This window comes from Anopheles nili, chromosome 3, assembly GCF_943737925.1.
Source record: "Anopheles nili chromosome 3, idAnoNiliSN_F5_01, whole genome shotgun sequence".
NCBI classification, from domain to species: Eukaryota; Metazoa; Arthropoda; class Insecta; order Diptera; family Culicidae; genus Anopheles; species Anopheles nili.
The window spans coordinates 65535233-65556747 of NC_071292.1; the positions used below are offsets into that span (position 1 = coordinate 65535233).

The 21515-nt window shown below is 49.2% G+C and overlaps 4 protein-coding genes across 5 annotated transcripts; 1 reads left to right on the forward strand and 3 right to left on the reverse strand.

The window, feature by feature from the left end:
• Nucleotides 1-399: 399 nt before the first annotated feature.
• LOC128722919 (ribosome biogenesis protein BOP1 homolog) lies at nt 400-3580 on the forward strand. Of its 2 annotated transcripts, XM_053816612.1 has the most exons (6): nt 400-611; nt 701-826; nt 875-2261; nt 2336-2823; nt 2902-3197; nt 3263-3580. In XM_053816612.1, exons 1-6 carry the CDS (start codon nt 480-482, stop codon nt 3414-3416), a joined length of 2583 nt encoding a protein of 860 aa, XP_053672587.1. In that variant the 5' UTR covers nt 400-479; the 3' UTR covers nt 3417-3580. The 2 variants fall into 2 exon arrangements, with proteins under 2 accessions (XP_053672587.1, XP_053672586.1); XM_053816611.1 differs by having other exon boundaries at nt 701-2261.
• Nucleotides 3581-3954: 374 nt separating this feature from the next.
• LOC128724832 (myeloid zinc finger 1-like) lies at nt 3955-4536 on the reverse strand. Its single transcript, XM_053818553.1, has one exon. It carries the CDS (start codon nt 4534-4536, stop codon nt 3955-3957), a length of 582 nt encoding a protein of 193 aa, XP_053674528.1.
• A 1120-nt stretch (nt 4537-5656) lies between these two features.
• LOC128724833 (uncharacterized) lies at nt 5657-10074 on the reverse strand. The gene is made up of 3 exons (XM_053818554.1): nt 10024-10074; nt 7996-9961; nt 5657-7941 (listed from the first exon to the last, which is right to left on the reverse strand). The coding sequence occupies exons 1-3, from the start codon at nt 10072-10074 to the stop codon at nt 5657-5659; spliced, it is 4302 nt and encodes a 1433-aa protein (XP_053674529.1).
• Nucleotides 10075-12628: 2554 nt separating this feature from the next.
• Nucleotides 12629-16537, reverse strand: LOC128723536 (tyrosine-protein phosphatase non-receptor type 4). The gene is made up of 9 exons (XM_053817290.1): nt 15856-16537; nt 15581-15789; nt 15361-15513; nt 15139-15293; nt 14726-15070; nt 14012-14646; nt 13292-13919; nt 13037-13214; nt 12629-12960 (listed from the first exon to the last, which is right to left on the reverse strand). The coding sequence occupies exons 1-9, from the start codon at nt 16535-16537 to the stop codon at nt 12673-12675; spliced, it is 3273 nt and encodes a 1090-aa protein (XP_053673265.1). The 3' UTR covers nt 12629-12672.
• Nucleotides 16538-21515: the final 4978 nt, after the last annotated feature.

Genomic DNA, 21515 nt, shown 5'->3' on the forward strand with positions numbered 1-21515 from the left:
TCGCAATTTTTACGTTAAAAATTGCGGTTAATTCTTTCAATTTTGTTAAGCAATAGTTTTCCTTAGTTTAACAAGGCATGGAGTTACCCAAAGTGAATGTTTGTTGACGCATATAGTTCTGAATTTGCATGCAACAGCCATAAACTGCTGAACGTGTTTAGACGATTACAACGGAACCACACGGTTCCATCAATTGAGCACTCATTGTTTAAACCATATTAGTCAGGTTTCCGTTCATTTGTTAATGTAGTTTTCATGCATCTCTGAAACTCAGGCCTTTTGAATAAGCCAACGTATTTACATAGACGTAATTATTTCGTCTCGTGCATTGTTCTTGAAGTAGTTTGAGGTTATGTCAGTTGTTGCTTTGCGGCGTGCTCAAAGAAAAAAACAAATAAACTTGTGCTACACGTGCGCCGCCGGTTTGTCATTCCAAGTGATACAAATAAGAGAGCTCGTTGGATAAATTCCTCGACATAATGGTAGCTAACAAGGAAAAGGCTGTAAAACGGAAAGCTTCCGATAAAGAAACTACAGAAAAACAGATCATCCCTAAAGAGGATGCACCCAGTGGGGAAAGCAATGAGGAGAGTGACTACGAATCGGATACCGTAAGTACCGAGCACCAACCTAGATTGTACCAGGGGAGATTGACTTTGTTACCATTTGCAACTGTTCAACTCTTTGCTCTTTAATACAGGATAACCTTCTAGGAAACATCGAAAATGAGGGAGATGATAGTAGCGACTCGGATAAAGAGTACACCACGGACGATGACGATGATGAGGTGCTGAGCTTTGAGAGTATTGATTCTGATTTCGATGATGCAGATTTGGGCAAAATAACGCAAGGCAATGGTGTCGCTGATGAAGAGGATAGCGATGAGGAGGAAAACGGGAATGATGAAGAGGATAGCGATGAGGAGGAACCCGAGGACGTTGATTCTGCCGATGACGTTAACAGCGATAGTTCACCGGAAGAAGATGAAGGAGACGAGGAAAGTAGTTACGACGAAGAAGTCGACGAAGAAGAAGATGAGTTAGCTGCAGAAGTTATGGCGGCCCGAGCAGCGAAACAGGATAAAACGAAAAAAGAGAAAAATGATATGAAAAAGAAAGCAGCTTCCACCGGTTCGGACGAAGAATCAGATATTCCAGAGGATTACGAAGACGACGAGCCAAAGCTAGGTCGGATTGAGGATGTCCTTGGTAGCGGAGAAAAGAAAACGCGCGGTTTGGGTGTGTTTCCCACACTGCCAAAGAAGCATGGAAAAGCAAAGGACGAGTATGCGGGTGGAGACACATCCGATGAAGAGGATATCCGGAATACGGTCGGCAACATACCGATGCATTGGTACGATGAATACAAACACATTGGATACGATTGGAACGCTAAGAAAATCATAAAGGCAAAGAAGGGCGATGCGATTGATGATTTCCTGCAGCGCATGGAGGATCCCAACTTCTGGCGTACCGTTACCGATCCTCAGACGGGTCAAAAGGTGGTTCTATCCGATGCGGACGTTGGGCTCATCAAGCGCATCATGAGCGGTCGTAACCCAGATGCCGAGTACGACGATTACGAGCCATTCATCGAGTGGTTCACGTCCGAGGTGGAGAAGATGCCAATCAACAACGTGCCGGACAGCAAGCGATCGTTCTTGCCCAGCAAAGCGGAGAAGCTGAAGGTGGGAAAGTACGTGCATGCGATCAAAATGGGCTGGCTCAAGACTAGAGCCGAAAAGAAGCGGCTAGAAGCGGCCCGCAGAGCCACCAAGTTCTACATGCTGTGGGAAAGCGACCATGGAAAGGAAGAAATGCGGCGCATTCACGATCACGTTGCGGCACCGAAGCGTGCACTGCCTGGACACGCGGAATCGTATAATCCTCCGCCGGAGTACTTGTTCGACGAAAAGGAGATGGCCGAATGGAAGAAACACGCCAGCCAACCATGGAAACGGAAGCGTCATTTCGTGCCGAGACAGTACAACAGTCTACGAGAGGTTCCGGCTTATTCGAAGTTCGTCAAGGAACGCTTCCTGCGCTGCTTGGATCTATATCTTTGTCCGCGTAGCAGACGTACGCGCATTGCCGTCGGTCCGGAGTATCTAATTCCGAAGTTGCCGTCGCCACGCGACCTTCAACCGTTCCCGACACTGCAGAATCTGATCTACACTGGCCACACGGACATGATCCGGTGCATGAGCGTGGAACCGAAGGGAGAGTACCTCGTCACAGGATCAGACGACAAGACGGTGAAGAGTAAGTATCACGTGTCAGCAGTTAAGCACGAGTGTAAGCTCCAATAATGTCTTCCAATGTGTGCTTCCTTTCAGTTTGGGAAATTTCGACCGCACGTTGCATTCGAACGATACCAACAGGGGACATTATTCGCTCGGTTGCGTGGTGCCCGAACAGCAAAATATCGCTCGTTGCCGTCGCCAGCGGGAAGCGAGTCCTTCTCATCAACCCCAAGGTCGGTGACTACATGCTGGTGAAGAAAACGGACGATCTGCTGGCGGAAGCGCCCCGTTCCGACACGATCGACTCCGAACGCATCCAGGCAGCCGTCCAGTGGAACGAAGTCACGGAGGAGGAACAGAAGGCGGGCGTACGCATTGTTATCACGCACTTCCGCGAAGTGCGGCAGGTTACGTGGCACGGTCGGGGTGATTATTTCGCCACCGTTATGCCCGAAGCGGCCTACCGGTCTGTCATGATCCACCAGCTGTCTAAGCGCCGCTCGCAGCTGCCGTTTTCGAAGAGCAAGGGAATGGTGCAGAATGTACTGTTTCATCCGGTTAAACCGTGTCTTTTCGTCGCGGTGAATAAGAAATGAAGCACGGCAACGTGTTATCAGGTTCAAGAATGTCTCCTCTCTCTCTCTCTCCCATGACTTCAGACCCAACGGCATGTGCGCGTGTATGACCTCGTCAAGCAGATGTTGCTGAAGAAGCTCTACCCCGGCTGCAAGTGGATCTCCAGCATGGCCATCCATCCGAAGGGCGACAATCTGGTGATCGGCACGTACGAAAAGCGGCTTATGTGGTTCGATCTCGATTTGTCCACGAAACCGTATCAAACGCTACGAATTCACAACTCCGCGATACGTAGCGTTGCGTTCCATCTGCGGTATCCGCTGTTCGCGTCCGCCGGTGATGATCGCAGCGTAATCGTTTCCCATGGCATGGTTTACAAGTAAGTAGTGGGACGGTAAGCAATTGAAGCCGAATACTACATTACCACGTTCCGGTTCGTTTCAGTGATCTGCTGCAGAATCCGCTGATTGTGCCGCTGCGGCGGTTGAAGAATCACGCCAGTGTGAACGATTTTTCGGTGTTCGATGTCGTGTTTCATCCTACCCAGCCGTGGGTGTTCTCTAGTGGTGCAGACAATACGGTGCGATTGTACACATAAATGAAAGCGTCCGATTTCCCTCGATTCCGAACGTTTGTTTTTCCTTGGCGAAAAGTGTACTAATAAACTGATGGAACTAGCAGACAGGCTTAAATAATTTCGGCTTGATCATTGTTCAATAAATCACTACGAGACCGGTTAAATATCTGCTGTTCCGTACGGCACAGCTATCATTACAAGAATGCCTTTATTTAATATACTCGTTTAATATCACATTAAATACAGAAAGTACCTCATGATTGGGGTAGAATTCATCACGTGCGGGCACTTTCTTGAATTGCAACCGGATTTGTGTGCCGTAACATCTCTAGCGGACGATTCACGGACATCATTCGAGCTCCATGTAGTCGACTAGTTTCTTTCGGACGTACTTCGAAGCTTTGAGCACATCGCGTTATGTAATTTCACTGAAGTTCCATTATATTCATTGGGGTGCCTCCCAAAGGAGTGCATTCGTGCTGCTGAGACGGTACTCCGTGAGCCGTCACCGTATGAAGGTTATCTTGCAAAGTTCCCACCATAACGGGTGCAGCTCCTGTTATGCCACTGGGACTGAAGGAACCATAAACGGTAACAGATCGGTAAGCTTCAACATCTGAGGCTGCAATAGCTGTGGCTTGAAACGTTTCTCGTCCGAATGTTTGGCCGAATGCGACTGAAGTAGATAACGCGTTTTAAAGACCATGCCACACAGCAAACAGCGGTGTTTGCCGGCGGTTGCTTCCGGTGCGTGCTCAACACCATCGGCAGGGTGTTTCGCATCCATGTGGGCACGCAATTGCCTTTTACCGGTGAACCGTAACCCGCACTTGACGCATTTCATAGCCATTGGTGTTGGTCTCGTTTTTTGATGGTCTATAGCCGCTCCTGCCGGTGGTTCCGTGTCCATGCACGTTTCACTGCACACGGCCGGATCGGTCGGAGATGGGACCTCCTCATCCGGAGGATCCACTGCATCCGGTTGCTGCGGTTCCCGGTGCCACCTTCGATGGTTTCGGAGCTGCTTGTTGTTCTTGAAGGCTTTCCCACAAATAGCACACTTGAAGTTACGCTCCTCCGAGTGGATCTTCATGTGCGTGTTGTTTAACCGGTACAGGATGGGAGTTTTAAAGGACTCCATATCGACGCCATGGTCACGCCACAGATGAGTGTGGAGCGTGTTCCAGTTACGGAACTCCAGCGAACCACACTCGGGACATCGAAAGGCGAGCGAACCACCGGCTTCACTGGCCGTGTTCGATTCCGTTGGGATATGACACTTCCGGTGATACTCGAGCCGATCCGGGTGTCGAAATCGAGCCCCGCAGTCTTTCTGGTCGCATTTGTAGCCTTCCTCCTCGGCCGTCAGATTAGTGTACAGTTTCTTGAGCTTCGTAATGTCCGTCTGCTCAACTCATTTCGGTCGTCCTCTGGCTCGTGGGCGATCTGGTTCCGAAACAATTGCTAGTGTAGGCTGCTCGACAGCCGTCTCCCCAACGGGAGTGTCTTGCAGTGGACCTCCAAGCTCTTCCGCCGGACTTTCAGTGGATCTCCAGCATGGCCATCCATCCGAAAGGCGGCAATCTGTTGATCGGCATGTACGAAAAGCGGCTTATGAGGCTCGATCTCGATCTGTCCACGAAACCATAACAAACGTTGCGAATTCACAACTCCGCGATACGCAGCGTTGCGTTCCATCTGCGGTATCCGCTGTTCGCGTCCGCTGGTGATGATCGCAGTGTAATCGTGTCCCATGGCATGGTTTTCAAGTAAGTAGTGGGACGGTAAGCAATTGAAGCCGAATACTACATTACCACGTTCCGGTTCGTTTCAGTGATCTGCTGCAGAATCACAAAAATGAGAGCGTCCGATTTCCCTCGATTCCGAACGTTTGTTTTTCTTGGCGAAAAGTGTACTAATAAACCGATAGCAACTAGCAGACAGGCTTAAATAATTTCGGCTTGATCATTGTTCAATAAATCACTACGAAACCGGTTAAATATCTGCTGTTCCGTACGGCACAGCTATCATTACAAGAATGCCTTTATTTAATATACTCGTTTAATATCACATTAAATACAGAAAGTACCACATGATTGGGGTAGAATTCATCACGTGCGGGCACTTTCTTGAATTGCAACCGGATTTGTGTGCCGTAACATCTCTAGCGGACGATTCACGGACATCATCCGAGCTGCATGTAGTCGACTAGTTTCTTTCGAACGTACTTCGAAGCTTTGAGCACATCGCGTTATGTAATTTCATTGAAGTTCCATTATATTCGTTGGGGTGGCTCCCAAAGGAGTGCATTCGTGCTGCTGAGACGGAACTCCGCGAGCCGTCACCGTATGAAGGTTATCTTGCAAAGTTCCTACCATAACGGGTGCAGTGCTAACAGGAGCTGCCACTGGGACTGAATTAACCTCACATGGTAACAGATCGGTAAGCTTCAACATCTGAGGCTGCAATAGCTGCGGCTGGGGCTGGTATCCATAGCAATTGTCGACCTTGGAGAAGTTATTCGCAAACATTGCCGGCCGGATGATAGGATGCTGGATGATCTGCATGGTATGGCCTTCTTCAGGATGCCGACTGATGCCATCCAACGAATGGACGTCCATCGACGGTGCAGCGTCTGCGGTGGGTTCATACGAATTAACGATCATTACGTCGGAACTGGTACTCTCGCATTGCCGTTGTAGCTCTTCCGGTTGTCTCACTTCGTTTCCCGTTTGATCGTGCACACGAGCATCTGTCGAGGAAGCCGGCACATGATCCGCTCCCTCATGCTTTGCCCGATGGAGCTGGTACTTCAATTCGCTAATCGACACAAAAGGACATTTGGCGCATTTGTACAGCAACGCCGACGCAACCTCGGCATGCATCCGCTCGAGATGCTTCCGGTAGGTCGTACTCTGGATGCTAGTGTACTCGCAGTAGCTGCACTTGTACATGTGGCCACCCTTCGCACTGTGGCGCATCTTATGCCGCCGGAAGGCGTTGTGATCGTTCGTCGCATACTCGCAGTGTTCACACTTGAAGCGTTTCTCGTCCGAATGTTTGGCCGAATGCGACTGAAGTAGATAACGCGTTTTAAAGACCATGCCACACAGCAAACAGCGGTGTTTGCCGGCGGTTGCTTCCGGTGCGTGCTCAACACCATCGGCAGGGTGTTTCGCGTCCATGTGGGCACGCAATTGCCTTTTACCGGTGAACCGTAACCCGCACTTGACGCATTTCATAGCCATTGGTGTTGGTCTCGTTTTTTGATGGTCTATAGCCGCTCCTGCCGGTGGTTCCGTGTCCATGCACGTTTCACTGCACACGGCCGGATCGGTCGGAGATGGAACCTCCTCATCCGGAGGATCCACTGCATCCGGTTGCTGCGGTTCCCGGTGCCACCTTCGATGGTTTCGGAGCTGCTTGTTGTTCTTGAAGGCTTTCCCACAAATAGCACACTTGAAGTTACGCTCCTCCGAGTGGATCTTCATGTGCGTGTTGTTTAACCGGTACAAGATGGGAGTTTTAAAGCTACACAGGTGACACGCGTACAGCTCCATATCGACGCCATGCTCACGCCACAGATGAGTGTGGAGCGTGTTCCAATTACGGAACTCCAGTGAACCACACTCGGGACATCGAATGGCGAGCGAACCACCGGCTTCATTGGCCGTGTTCGATTCTGTTGGGATATGACACTTCCGGTGATACTCGAGCCGATCCGGGTGTCGAAATCGAGCCCCGCAGTCTTTCTGGTCGCATTTGTAGCCTTCCTCCTCGGCCGTCAGATTAGTGTACAGTTTCTTGAGCTTCGTAATGCCTGTCTGCTTAGCTCCTCTCGGTCGTCCTCTGGTTCGTGGGCGATCTGGTTCCGAAACAATTGCTAGCGAAGGCTGCTCGACAGCCGCCTCCTCAATGGGAGTGTCTTGCAGGGGACCTCCATGCTCTTCCGTCGGACTTTCAGTTGGTTCTTCATCACATGATTCTCGCATTTCGTTCGGAGGATCCAACTTGATCACCTGTGAAACTGAAAGCAACAAATCTTTCTCCGACCGCTCGCAATCCACCCCACTCGGTATGATGGCGCTCTCTTCGACAGGAGACAACTCCAACGGTTCCAAAATGTCCTGCGAGAGCGCCGATGTTACAGGCTCAATCAACGGCCAACTCTCGGGTGTGATCTTTTCGCTCGATTCCAGATGCGGATGGAACAGCATGAGTTCGTTTCCATATCCCCCCTGGAAGTTATCACAATGGCTCAGGTCTCCGAGCATTCCATTGCCGATCGTGTTGCCAGTATCACCGGCAGGTTCGTTCATCGTACCCGGTGCCACTTCAACTGGTTCCGCTCCAATACCACCTCCCGGATCGTCTCGTTCGTTAAAATTGTCCGTAAAATCGCACTCTTCGCTGAGCTCACCGTAACCCAGATCCGACTCGTGATACCCATCGATCGTATCGTTATGCGACGGATGGTCCAGCTCCATCTCGATCGTGCTGTCGAACGGTTTGGTTAGTTTATCGACATCAATCGGCTCACCATTCGCTGCCGCCTGATGTCCATCTAGGCTTTCCATTTGTAACGCAGTTACATCTAAACTTTCGTTAGTCGTAACGGAAGATACGCCTCCAGGAAGCACGTTCTGCAGCTGCAACTCATCGTACGTCATGAGGTTGACTTCATCCACTGATTTTAGATGGATAGTCGGTTGCTTCAGGACGCTTATATTTTTGATGAATATTTTACTTTCCCTCGGCCGTTGCGGCTGCTGTTGCTGCTGCTGCTGCTGTTGTAGTTCGTTGGAAGCGGCAATCGCCGGCTGAGGATGACCGGTGGCGCTAGAGATAACACCACCATCCGCAGGTCCCATCAGCGGACCGTGGATTGTCGAGTGTTGAGAACCACCAGTTAGGTAAGAAATACCTCCTTCAGTGGACGTGTCATCGGGCATGGGTGTCGAAAACAGCATCAGTAGGTTCGACGAACCTTGATCGACCGTTAGGGGCAACTGCTGGGAAACTGGCATCGTACTCAACACTCTGTCCATTCCGGTTCCCCCCGAGGAATAAGTAATTTCTGTGCTCAACTGCGACTGTTCATCCACAGGCGTTAGCTGCGAGGGAGCGGACAATATCTGCGAGAAAGCGGTAACGGATGCTGATACGGTTGGCAGGGAAGTGACTGATTGTTCCGAGGATGCCGGTGGAGTCGATGTACAGATGATGCTTTCGCAGCTACTAGCCCGACTCGTGACCGTTTCGTCGAAGGTGGACACGTGCGAGGATGCGCTAGACGTCGTGACCGATTCTCCTAACGCAATCAAAGGGTTCCGGAGTATGTCGACATTTTTTATGAATATCCGGCTGCCTCTCGTGGACGATTGCACAAGGCTGTAATCATCATTCAGCGTATCGATCCGTACGGAGTTGTTATTCTCGCAATCCATGCCCATATAAGGTGCGTTATTGTACTTGTTCCCATTCGAGAGAATGTTTTCCGCCGATGGGATAAAATTTGCGTTCTGGAGAAGCGACACGTTGCGGATAAATATTTTGCTTCCGTTCATCACGTTCGTTGGTTCCGAGTGCTGTTGATTGGCCTGCGAGGTCAGTGGCAGCTCCTGCGGTTGCCCATGTGCTGGCTCTCCGTTCAGTAGCTGGCTATTCTGCAGATTCTCGTGTGCTATCGATTGCGACGGTTGCGACACCTGCGAAGCCTGATTGGGAGGGAGTAATTGGGGCCCTTGATGTGCGATGTCCTGTCGCGTTTCTTGAGCGATTACGTCGGGTTTTTTCAGCAGCTGAACATTCTTGATGTAGATACGGCTTTTATTCTGCCCTGCCGTCGCAGCAGCCGCCTGTCCTGCTGAGGTACTGCTGGCTTGGGTTAGTGGCACGCAAGTGTCCGTTTGTCTGGAAGCTTGGCTGCTGTGGAGGCTTGATATCCGGTTGCACAGTGTCTCTACCTCACTGCGTATCATTTCGTGATCGACGGAAAGGTGCAGCTCCAACACGGAGCTTTTGTAGAACTTGTTTTCGCAAACCGGACATTCTAGTTTCTCCGGCAGTGTCCTGACACCCGACGCATGCCTTTCCTGTATGTGCTTGTTGTGGCGCGTCTCGCAAAGAGTGGCGTAAGGACAGTAGTCACACAGCAGAATGGGAGTTTCAGCTGGTTCCGCGGCATCCGTGTCGTTTAGAAAGTTATCGATTACGTCCGGCAGCCGGTCCGAGTTGATTGCGCTAGCTAGCTTCACGCGCGTGTCAGCTATCTCACTTTTGATTGGTTCCGCACGATATTCGCACTTGATTTCGTAAGAGGCGCCGTGGTTTGTAGGTAGACGGTTTTCCTGCTGATACTGCTGGTTAATTTGGGTGGGAATCTTCACGAATATGCTCGGAAGGATGACATCGTTCGGTCCGCTCGTGTGCACACTGGCCGAGCCGCACGCAACGCTCGATTGCTGCGAGATTGATGCAAAATACGGCGAGGAAGGGGCAAACGTAAGCGGGTTCGGAGAACCCGGACAATCGTGCAGCGGGGAGTTCAGATGATTCGATGAAAGCTATCGAAAAGGAAAGCATTAAAGCATAGGAACGCATTCCGCTACGTGATCGTGAAACTCACCATCGAATCAAAGCCCAAGCTTTCGCTACATTGATTTTGGAATATATCCATGGTGAGCTAATTTTACCGACTACAAACCAAAGCTACGGGAGATTGTTTTCCTCCAGCAAAACGCTACAAACAAGACGCCACTTTAGACCATGCATGAATGCCGCAGTGCTTCTGCCCGAATTGTTTCTTCGCTCTAGGCTAAAATAAGTCGTATATTACGGCATTTCCTCAACTCATTAATCTTTGCTTTAAGACACAAACTGCACGCTATTTTCATACGAAACTATCCAACCACAATTACGTATAAAACAAAATTAGCTGGCTGCTCGTTGTATGTCAACAAATCTCATCTGTCAGTTCAAGTTGCATTGTTTTTCCTTCAACGTAAACCGAGGGGTCCATCGATGGCGTTTGCCGTTACACATGCAACAGGTTAATGCATTTTCAACCCCTAAAATGTATTGCTTAAAACACGCATGAACACTGCGGATCAAAGCATTTGTTTTGTAGTATCATGTGCGTATTAAGTAACTGATACTCTACAGTGATAATCATTGAAATTATGGACCAAAAATTATGTCAAAAGTAGAGCAACGTGCTGCCCTATAACTACCCCTATTGAGACAACAACTGTGGGGAGAGACACACAACACAACGTCGTATATTGTGCTATCGCAAATTTGCAATAGCAACTCTAATAAAATTCGTAGAAAAAATAAATCCCCAACAATTTGTAAGATACAACATCTGCTGGGTGAGTCATGTGATTACGGACGACCCAGCTAAGAAAATCCTTGTGAAGCAGTCCACGGCCAGGATATATGTAGATAACAACACTCGATCACCAGCGATCCCGGTTTTTCCTTGTGCAGATCAAGATAACACTTGGAACTTGTTTCTTTCAGTATCATAAGTCACAATGGCTGTATGTTTTCTTCCATGAATTTATTTTGCTTACGTTCGTTCTACTTCCATTGTTTGTGCCAATCGCTACTTTTCCGCGGGAATATATTCACGCCCCGTCTAAACACTTGCAACCGTTTTTAATGATCACTCTCCAAGCATACATTCTCCAATTATTTTCGCATATTGCTATTACAAGCGCCTCTTTACTACGCGCTTCTAGTGGTGATAATAATTTTCTTCACTCCGTTCGGCGTAACAATCGCTCTCTGATTGAAAATATGGATTCTTTTCTCTCCCTGCGCGCAATGAACAATACCGTTTTCCGTTTTCTTATTTCGCGTAGTTGTATGTAGTGTAAATTTAGTGTGATAAAAAACATGCAGTCTCCCTTTAGCATGGCTGAAAAATGCAAACCTACCCATCCACCCACGGAAGAAACCGTACGATCGGTCGAAGGACTTATTGTTTGTCGTTATTCTAGCGGCAGGCAGTTGGTACAGGCGATTTTTCTCCCGCTGCATTGTCCATGCATGATTGCTGCGACACGTGGTAAGTTATATAAAATTTCACTCATTTATCTCCTGCCCTAGGGTTGTGGCTTTTGCGTCTGTTGTGCGTTTGCTCTATTGTATGCTGTTTTGTTTGTTTGTTTGTACGTGCATTTGCATTTGCTGAACGGTTTTTGCTTATCATCTAGTGGTGTGGCCGCTATCTTGTACCAATGTTATTCGTGTTATGCACTTTTTATTCAATTTTTCCAACAAAAAAAATGAAAATCACTTTCATAAAGTTTATTCACGAATCTCATAGCAATGACGTAAGCAGTGCGCTAAAAATGTTGCGATCTTATTGTTGTTGTAGTTTGCATTTTAATTTGCAGTCACATGCGCAGCGCATGGTTAAGGTTTGTTGTTTGTTATACGCATAAATTCGGTGAAGATATATCAAAATGAACTATATCATAGTAATAGAGTCTGAACCGATCACACCCACATATCGTACGTTCAGTTATAAATTTTATAATCTTGATGGTAAATTAAAAAAAATCCACTATTCCAAACATCCATTCCATCGTTCAAACGAATGGAAAATGATGAAATTAAGGTAAGCAGCTAGTATATTGGCGCTATTGCACCAGCATGCGGTCACAGTTATTTCTTCTCGTCGCATTTTTTGTTGTCGTTCGCTTGATTATCCTAACATCGTTTTGCATGAACGGTATACTGTTTAAATCACAAATGTTTTTCTCTTTTTACTTCACGAGTACCCCTCATTAAAACTACCTCCGAAACTCCTACCGTCGGCACCATTCGTTCCGTCGGTCGGAAGGTCAAGCACGCAGATGAAACCGGCATTTTTTTTGTTTCCCCTCTCTCCACGAGCGAGTGCAGTGCATGAGCCCAATCGCTGGACCAATAACTGTGAACATTGGTACGCGTACGCGTGAAAGTAGACGAGTAGTTTGGAAAAGAAACAGATTCATGATATGGGGATGGAGAGAGTGATGTACGCCGCAACGCGCCACGAAGGTATAGTAGAACGATAGTCGAATAACTTTCTAACTTACATCCCGAAGGGGCTCTTTGGCGGGCCGGGGAAAAATATAGAGATATGAATGAAATAAATTAATACCGATTACAGAAATACGGAGACACACAGGCTAACAGTAGACCCCGTATTCCTACACCTCGTCATCGTCGTTCTCCTCGTGAAGTCTCGTGAGCACAGAGTGAGAGCCGTTGTAAGGAGAGCCTAATCGCCCACCTGGTGCCCGTTGGTGGGCGATACCGTAGTTGTGCTGATACTGGTCGTTTCAGTCGCCAACGGTGCTCTTCTCTCGTTGTCTGCCGGCGTATCGAGCAGCGTTTCTTCCGGTGATGCTATACTCGGAACGGGCTTCGATACCGGCGAACCAGTGGGTGATGCTGCTTTGCCTCGTTCCATTGTGCCGGTAGGAGTGCTCGAAGCAGACTCTGCTTCCCTGGCCGCTTGTTGCAGATAGGCAGCACAAATGCATTCGCAAACGAACCGATACTGACTCTGCGGAGAGGAACACGAAGGAATACGTCAATGGATGGTTTGTACTAAACCAGCGGGATTATTGATTCATACTTACCACATTCTGAACCATGCACGGTCTTTGATCTCGCATCGCTTGTACAATGTCCAGCGGGTAGATCGGTTCCCGTACCTCCATTAGTGCGAGTGCGGTGTCCATCAGTATCAACACCCCCGTGCGGCCAATTCCGGCCGAACAGTGTACGATTATGGGAGGGTTCGAGGCACTAATATACCTAGCGTGTGAATGAAACCCAAAAAAAATGATGTATTAAAGAGTGCATTCCCACGACCACCACCGCGTGTTACTCACTGATGCACCGACGTTGAGGAGGGCATATCATTCGGGCTATCGTCGCTGTCCGTATGTACGATCCGCCGCTCGGAGTTATCCAACCCGCCGTTCTCGTCGACATTGCGCAGCTTCACATTCTTGAGACTCGCTTCGATCTCTAGCGGAAGGGTCGTTTCCCGTGCCGATCGAACGCGCTCCGTGAACTGCAGGAACAGGTTCGGATCGGCCGGCACGTCGTGATCCGGCCAGGCCAGATACTGCATGTGCTGGATGGTGCGCGTTTCCTTCGTGCGCTCGTCCGTCATGACGAGATCGCGAAACACGAAGCTGCCCGTCTCGTCCGGTTTCTCCGTCAGGCAGTTGATCGAGAAGCCGGGCGACGGCACCAGCGGATCGTCATCCGCCGACGGCCAGTACTGATGGCACTTGGTGCTGCCGCTTTCCTTCACCGTCGTCAACATCACGACCAGGTGGCTGCTCTCCTGTTGCACCATCCGCCAGAAGTCATTCACCGTCGAAGGAAGAGGTCCTTGCGTGGCAATGTAACGGTTGGTCTTCCGCGCCGGCGGTATCTCCATGTTGACGTAATTTGCATTTATATAATCACCGCTTTCGGCATGCTGAAGCACGACGCGTGTGCAATCATCTACGAGAATACGGAAAGAAACGAGGTTACAAAGTGAGATTAAGCATCTGAAATCTGCCGAGAGAGAGAGAGTGATGCAAAGCGTTACTTACATGGGGATATGTCACGATATCGATTCTTGCCAATGTTTTCCGTCTTGCGCGCCTCTGAGATTGTTAGCTCAGGATTCTTTCGGTAGAGCTGCTCGTACTGCGCCAACAGCGCCCCGGAAGCTAAACCATCGCGCAAAAGCAGCAACGATTGGGTGAACAGCTGATCACCGTTCAACAACCCGGCTCGCACGATGTCACTTTCCTCCGGGACGTACTGGTACAGTGGTTCCTCCTCAGTGTAGTCGACTAAGGCGTTCGGTTTTAACGTCAGCAGCAACTCGCCACCCTGATACTCGCGCGAAGCCCGAATCAAGCTCACAACCTGCTCGTACGCCATCGTACTAACGTCTCGCCCGTTGATACGAACCACCTGGTCGCCCTCACAAACACGTGGCGTGCTCTTATCCGCGGGCGTGTGTGGCGCAACGCGTGACACCAGTATCGGCATCCCGTGATCAATGCCACCCTTCACGTTGAACCCAAACCGACCCTGTTCGTCTGCCACGAGGTGGATGGTCACAAGACCTCCGGCCTCTTCGCCATTTTCAGCGCCGGAACCGTTGAGACCGGCATACGCGGGAGGTGAATCGTACATTGACATCGACGTACGAGCGCAGTGCTCAATAAACGCAGGCCTACGAGTAAAGTTGAAACAAAACAATTCGTTAGTCTAGGTAGCCAGGCGCATCCTGTAAGTTCGGTATCGGAACTTACTCGTCCGTCTGTTGCTCCCAAGCCTTTCTCGGCATTGAGGACGGTGTCTTAGAGGTAACCTTATCGTACGTGCGGGTCGCTTTCGTGATAGAGAGCAGCGTAAGGTTTTTGTTTCCACCCGAGGAGTTGATGGTCGCTCCACCGTTGCTGGTTTCGTTGCACGATCCGGCACCGTTACCATCACCGTTGGTACCACCTCCCGCCCCATTGAGCTGAGGCGATTGTGGTTGGGAAATTGTCGCCAGTAGCCGGCGACTCGGCGAGCGGATAAATATTTTTGCCACCTTACCGCGCTGCCGGCTTTCCATAACCGCTTGCAGTTCGGTGCGGCCAGAATAGTGAAACCTGGAAGCGAGAAGAAGCATTATTCCGGGTGAAACAATTCGATCTTGGGCGCATAATGCAGGACGTACTTGGAGCGCAAAGTAATCGGCAGGAAGGATCGCGGCGAGCGATGCGGTTTCTTCAGCCGGAAGAAAGAATGATGCTCGACGCAAGCCTTCCACAGCAGCTTGGCGTTACGGTGTGAGCCCATACTGAACCCAAGCAGTGTATCATAATGTTCGGACTAGGGAGAGAAGAGTGTTTAAGTAAATGTATGAAATAACGAAATTGTCAGATGTTCCATTACTTACCGGTTCTCTGGCGAGTTGGATGAAGAAATCTTTTCGTTTGAAGGACACCTTCACTACCTTCGACCACGAGAACGTGTTGATTCGCGTGCCATTCTGATAGACCAGCAAACCGAGCGAGCATACGCCCAACGCTAGCTCTTTCCCGGAAGAGTCCTTAGAGGGGAGAAAAAAAAGGGAAATTAGCATCTATTGGCTTCCTGGACTTTCGTCCGTCGCTTACCGTGGCCCAATGAAAATCGATCCCGTACAGCTCGAGCCGTTTGGCATGATCGAGATAATTATACTCGGCATCCGCCGGAAGTTGACCGCGATGCAGCTTGTGTAGCTCCGAGATACGATGTTCCGCTTCTTCCGTTTGCTCCGGCAGCAGTTGCAGCTCGCTCAGATATCCGGCCGTATGCTCCAGCGGGTTATAATCGCCAAGTTCAGCTATTGGAGGAAGACACACATGTAAAGTGTTATGAGAAACTTATTGCTTATGTCGATTATACTCACCCTGAACGGTGAAACTAGCCAGCAGACAGGCAGTGTTAAGGCCAATAGGCAACCGGCCCTGATAGACATCCCGACGGATTTGCAAATAAAACTGATACCGCGTATATTCCTCCTGCAGCCGGCTCGGATCTGTGACGTAAAATTTCACCCGGAACAGCAATAGCGGCACGTGCGGACCCCCGTCTTCATGCTGCCTTCCCACGCTCGTCCTCACATCATTCAGCTGCTTCCGGAAGGGTTTATTCGGATCCAGCCACCGAACCGGTTGCCTCCCGGTTGGAAACTGAACCGCAGACGGTCCCGTGCCAGCAGCCCCATTCGCACCACCTCCACTACTGCAGCTGCTCGAACCCCCGGACGCATCCTTGCCGTGTCCAATGTTCCCATTCCCCCCACCGATGCTGCCCGTCGTGCTGTTTCCACCACAACCGATCGAACGGTGATCCTCCGGGAACGGAAACTGCAACCCGAAGTAATCCCGCTCGGACAGCTCCACGTGCTGGAACACCTGCTCGAGCAGTTCGGCGCCCTTGGCGCGCTTGTCCAGATGGAACGTGTGCGTACTTTCATCGAGGAAAAGTACGGTCACCGGTTTGGTTTGCGTTTTCCTGTCACGAGCCAGCTCGGCGCCCCTTACTTTGTACGTGCCGCTGAAACCACCGAACCGGACGCGCTCAAGCATCGCTGGCGCGCATCGTCGCTGTCATCGGAATCGGGGCACGGGGTGTGTTGTCGACGAGAGAGTCCTGCGCGGGGTTTCGCGACGGTCCGGCTACCGGAAGTGAATGAAAAACCGCAGGATGCGACACAACAAGCCAAAGGTTCTGAAAAAAAAGAAAGAAGAAATTGCAAACAACTCGATGGACAAACAGGCCCGGTGGTGGTGCCACTAAATTGCAGCATGATGTCACATTGGGATAGACAAGGGTGTATGAGAATGCTCTCTAGACTGCATGCTACCATTCGGGGCTTGCTTCTCGATAAGATAAGGACGCATCGAAAGCCCCGGCAACGGAATCGCGGAAGATCGCCGTAATGATTGCAAGGGTCTTGCGCCGGAATGAAGGACGACTGGGCAATGGAAATGATTAACGTATCGACACCACGTTTCACTCCTGAGCCCCCTTATAGCGCATCCGTGCAGATGCACACGAGCCTTTTAATTGAATTTAATGGATACGCGCCTGTCTCTCGGAACGGAAGGAGCGCGTGAAAATCACTCGCACCGCCAAACCGTTTCACGTGGTCGCGAAAACTAATCAATTAAGGGACGCACATCGCCATCCTGGCGATCGTATCTGTTGTGGGGGAATAAATGTAAATTTCTATCAACACCTTGTGGCGAGAGAATTTTATCATACAACTCACCCACTCTATCAGCTAATTGGGCACGATGGGCCATCATTTTAGAGGCATCGTGCGGGACGCGAAAATGCTTGGTGGCTTTTTTCAATGCTGAACGATGTGTTTTTTTTCGCCTTTTTTATCAAAACGATCAGTTTACCAATTTAACAAAAACCAATACGGATGATATGCTTCCAGTGGTAAATGAAGCTTAATTGTTCATCGGGCCGTAAGCTAGCTTCCCCCAATCGACGGATTCAAGATCATCCCGAAACAAGCCTGCTAAGAGGGTCCGATCAGTTGCAATGACAACGGACCGTTGCGGTGCTGATCGTGAGCGTTTCCTACTTGTTATGCGTGCCTGTACGGCCACTGGATGAATGAAATAATTAAGGTCAATTACTATCACAAATTAATTGCTGCCCCTGACACGGGTGAAAGGAAGTAAAAGCCCACCACCAGGGGATGAAACGCAAACGCAAAGGAGCGTGTTTCGGCGAGCTGGTTAGTAGTACGTTCAAACATCATTCTTCTGTTACTGATTAATCGTTTTCGTTACAACCACTTTAACACACGTTTAAGCGAAAGAGAAAGACAGTAGCTTTAAGCAAATCGATGAATAACAGTGATCATAAGATCAACCATTCCAAGCAGCAAGCTCGAGATACGCATGTTTGATAGAATCCTGTGTAAAAAACCTCCCTGGAAACGCAACGTCATGTTGGTAGGTGACGGAACTGTCCTACCGTTCTCCTATCGAACAAAGTGGGCAGGTTTCGTGAAGGGACTTCAGATATAATCGTCCCCCACAAGGGGCCAGGGGATTCTGGGTGCATGTGAGCACAAAATACACTATCAAGTTCCGCCGGCACACACGATGCGGTCCGATAAGAGGAAGAAAAAAAAGAGGTGATGGGACAGAGACTTTATTCGCGATTTATTTATTTTGCTTTTATCGCACAGAGCACCAGCATGATGGAATCGCATCTACGAGGGTGTGGCGATGTCCATTAATCGATTAACTGCCCTAAGGGCTAAAGATAACGAAAGAGACAGAGCGAGAGAGAGAGAGAGAATGATAGGACAACGCTCGACTAAAGTAGCCGAGTAGAACAAAATTCCCTGTCGTGCGGGGTTGAAATATTAACTATGGGCAACCGAGAACGTGCAAGGCTGCTTGGCGACAAACAAAATAAAGCACATCAATGGGCGTAGTAAGCTGGCGGATGCATCATCATACACTTCGCTCGAGTTAGATAAATGTGGGAGGCTTGTAGGATGGATCTCCAGATGGATGCTGTTTGAGTTGGATTTCAAGCGTCAAGGCGACGACGGACACGCCGCACGGGTTCATTCCTTTTTCAGCAGTGTGTTTCATCCAGCAGCCACATTCCTTTCTATATCAGCCCGTTTCCGGAGACCTTTTTCGGACCCCTCGTGCATGTACGTCTCACGGGGTCGATTGTTAAGGAGAAAAGGCGACGAATATGAAACTACTCTTCGCTTCTCATTAAAAAGCTTCAAATCCTCTTCACGACAGGTAAATATAGCATCGTTTAATCTAACAGAAACAGTCCTTCCTCGTCGGTGCTGTACGATTGTTTACGATCGTAAATAAACCTTATCATGCGTCCACGACAAACCTTCTGCGAGACATTACTCTCATTACCCCGGCGTTGGCAAGTGAATGGGCAGTGAAACGCGGCGCGAGATTAGACCGCTAAAAGGACGCACGGTGGGTGCGAAGGAACGTTCCATTCAACAGTCGTAACGTAAAGGAGCCAACTCGCACCACCCCGGGGGGATGTCTTGATACTCCTGCTAAATGCAAACACATCACGGGTGCGCGTATGGCGGCCAAGAGAGGCGAAGAAAAAAAAAGCCGCGTTTCGTGAGCAAAATCTATTTTCGTACGTCCTTTTCTTCACAACAGCTAGGACGGTAATTTTTTACCCCATCTCGATACGATGCAACACGGTACATAATTCATCTCTTCCGCAACCCGTTTCCATCGGTCGCTCTTCTTGCCGGACCCAAAAGAAGGGAAAAATATATACTTCAAGAGCCAGATAAAAAAAAGAAGCGTGCGAATAACAGGACAACCCGTAAGTGGTGCGTGTTGGTTGCGCATCACCCGTCCGTTTCGTCCTGTGGCCGTCATTTATCAACCATCTCGTCCCTCCGCCTGGGTGGTACGGGGGTGGTAAGGACAGCTTTTCTCGCTCTCGCACATTTTCAAACATACCCTCGTGCGCGCGTTTCGGAATTAGTTTTTCCGCTAATTTAAACCACCCCCCAAATGCGCGGTTATTACAGCTATCTCCTGGTTCGTTAGCCGATCTTTCGATCGATATTCGGTCCTTTCGTGGGGGGCGTGAGGCCGCAATCCCTTCGGGGGTTAATTCTTTTCGCACCCTAGCTCCATCCCTCTCTCGCTACGAAAGGGGGTGGTTTTAATGGAAAGTGGGTAGAACGCGAACGAATAACTTACCGTTATTGGGTCCTTCCGGTTGGTGACGAGCAGTAGTAGGAGGACGGTACGCAGGACGAGCAAACAGGATTCCCGGCCGCCGAGAAAAGGACCAGAAGGATCAAATATCCGAGCGTGCGGGTGTACGGTGTTTGCTTCGTCGGGATGGAGAGGTAATTGACGGATGGACGGACGGTGTTCAAGTATTTGTTGAAACACTCATAAGCGCAAATCTACACAAGGGCAAAATAAAAAAAACTGGAACCAACTTGGCTTGGCTTCCAGCCCCCGAGGCTAGAGCTTATGCAGGAAAATGTTTCTAGACATGTGCCGCCCCTGAATGGTTGCTGGATGTTTCCTTTTTTTGTTGCTCCTTGCCGTTGGTATTGCTTGCATTCAACTAGAAAAGCCACTAGAGACGAAAGAACGTGTTTCAAGAGGGCAGTGGTTGTTTTTCCATGCACCAGCCTCCTTAGATCGAACAGGTAGCCGCGGTCCGGAACCGTGTGCCGTCTTTTTCACTCAACCAATTCTAACATCTCCCGTTCGCCCACAAGTGGGTGTCGACAGTGCACACACGCTCACACCCCACTGCAAACTCCGAGCTGCATAGGGGCATATACCACTTGCAGCAAATGCGGACACGGACTGGTTTGCGCTGCCTGATTCAGCGATGCACCGGAGCTGGGCGTCGTCTAAGCGCACAATTCACTGCAATGCCACCGCGAGTAGATTAACGCAGAATTGAGCCGCGCGAGTGGCAACACTGGCCGTGATGGAACGGGATATGCACTTAGCCGAGCACTGAAACGTACGCTGGTTTTCTTCACTGCGGGTGCCACAAACCCGGTTGCTGATGAACCCGTCGTCGTCGCCGGATAGAACGCACAGGGATAGCAGGGAAAGACGAGCGCACGGTCCAGAGGCGAAAACAAAAGAAAAACACTCCACACAAGCTAGCGCCGCGATGGGTAAACTAACCTAACACGCCACTGAACAAACCCTGGACAAGAAATACACTGCACGGACGTCGGAATCGAACCGAAAGAACGCAAAAGAACCAAACTCCAACAAGCGACCGATCGAAAAAGCAGGCGTACGAAAATGGGCTTCTTCTTCTTCTTTGCTTCCGGTGTTGTTTACACTCAGTCTGTGTCTTCTTCTTGCTCGGTTGCTGGACGAAAATTGAAGCTATTAGCCGCAAGAAAGGTACCGTGTACTCTCGAACAAGCTCGTCGATCACTTTGGGGACGTTGCACTGTGCACTTGCGTTACGTAAAGGCGTTCAAATGAATATAAATTTAATAAATTACAAAATTTCGTTCCAACGATGCCCCTCAAAACAATTGCACACGCACACTGGCTTGCGCTTTGACGCATTTAACGTCAAGCATAAAACGTCAGCTGGGTCTGATCTCTTTTTGCATTCAAATACGTAGTCGTTTCTTTCAAGCTGCGTAATTTACTGCTGCCATTCAACAAAAGTAAGACAATAATTTCATCTTAAATCACAATTCTTAAATCATCGAGCATATAAAAGAACCATATTAAGCATTACTATCGTGAAAACGTTCATATGTTCTTAGAACTTTACATTCTTCTCTGTACAGCAATATTTCTCTTTTGCTTGGTTTTATTGGATTGTAATTGTATGTTCAAACACTTTTTCGATCTATCGTTAACTTGTTCGACCAATTTTTATTTCACGTAAATGTTTGTAAAGATTTTAATTGTTTTTGTAGCCTTAACACTCTGACTGATGTCAGAAAATCTGCAGTCTTATAGGTTATATCGCTTGCAGCTTCATAGATATTTTACTGCAAGCATTGAACATGAATTATAGGCA

Coding starts and splice junctions, on each gene's coding strand:
- LOC128724833 (XM_053818554.1), bottom strand. CDS start 10,074: ATGGATATATTCCAAAATCAATGTAGCGAAAGCTTGGGCTTTGATTCG. Junction 9,962..10,023: donor GCTTGGGCTTTGATTCGATG/GTGAGTTTCACG, acceptor CCTTTTCGATAG/CTTTCATCGAATCATCTGAA. Junction 7,942..7,995: donor TTCCGTTACGACTAACGAAA/GTTTAGATGTAA, acceptor ATCAGGCGGCAG/CGAATGGTGAGCCGATTGAT.
- LOC128722919 (XM_053816611.1), top strand. CDS start 480: ATGGTAGCTAACAAGGAAAAGGCTGTAAAACGGAAAGCTTCCGATAAA. Junction 2,824..2,901: donor AACCGTGTCTTTTCGTCGCG/GTGAATAAGAAA, acceptor CCATGACTTCAG/ACCCAACGGCATGTGCGCGT. Junction 3,198..3,262: donor TCCCATGGCATGGTTTACAA/GTAAGTAGTGGG, acceptor GGTTCGTTTCAG/TGATCTGCTGCAGAATCCGC.
- LOC128723536 (XM_053817290.1), bottom strand. CDS start 16,537: ATGCTTGAGCGCGTCCGGTTCGGTGGTTTCAGCGGCACGTACAAAGTA. Junction 15,790..15,855: donor GGCTAGTTTCACCGTTCAGG/GTGAGTATAATC, acceptor TTCCTCCAATAG/CTGAACTTGGCGATTATAAC. Junction 13,215..13,291: donor TCCTCAACGTCGGTGCATCA/GTGAGTAACACG, acceptor TTCACACGCTAG/GTATATTAGTGCCTCGAACC.
- LOC128724832 (XM_053818553.1), bottom strand. CDS start 4,536: ATGGAGTCCTTTAAAACTCCCATCCTGTACCGGTTAAACAACACGCAC.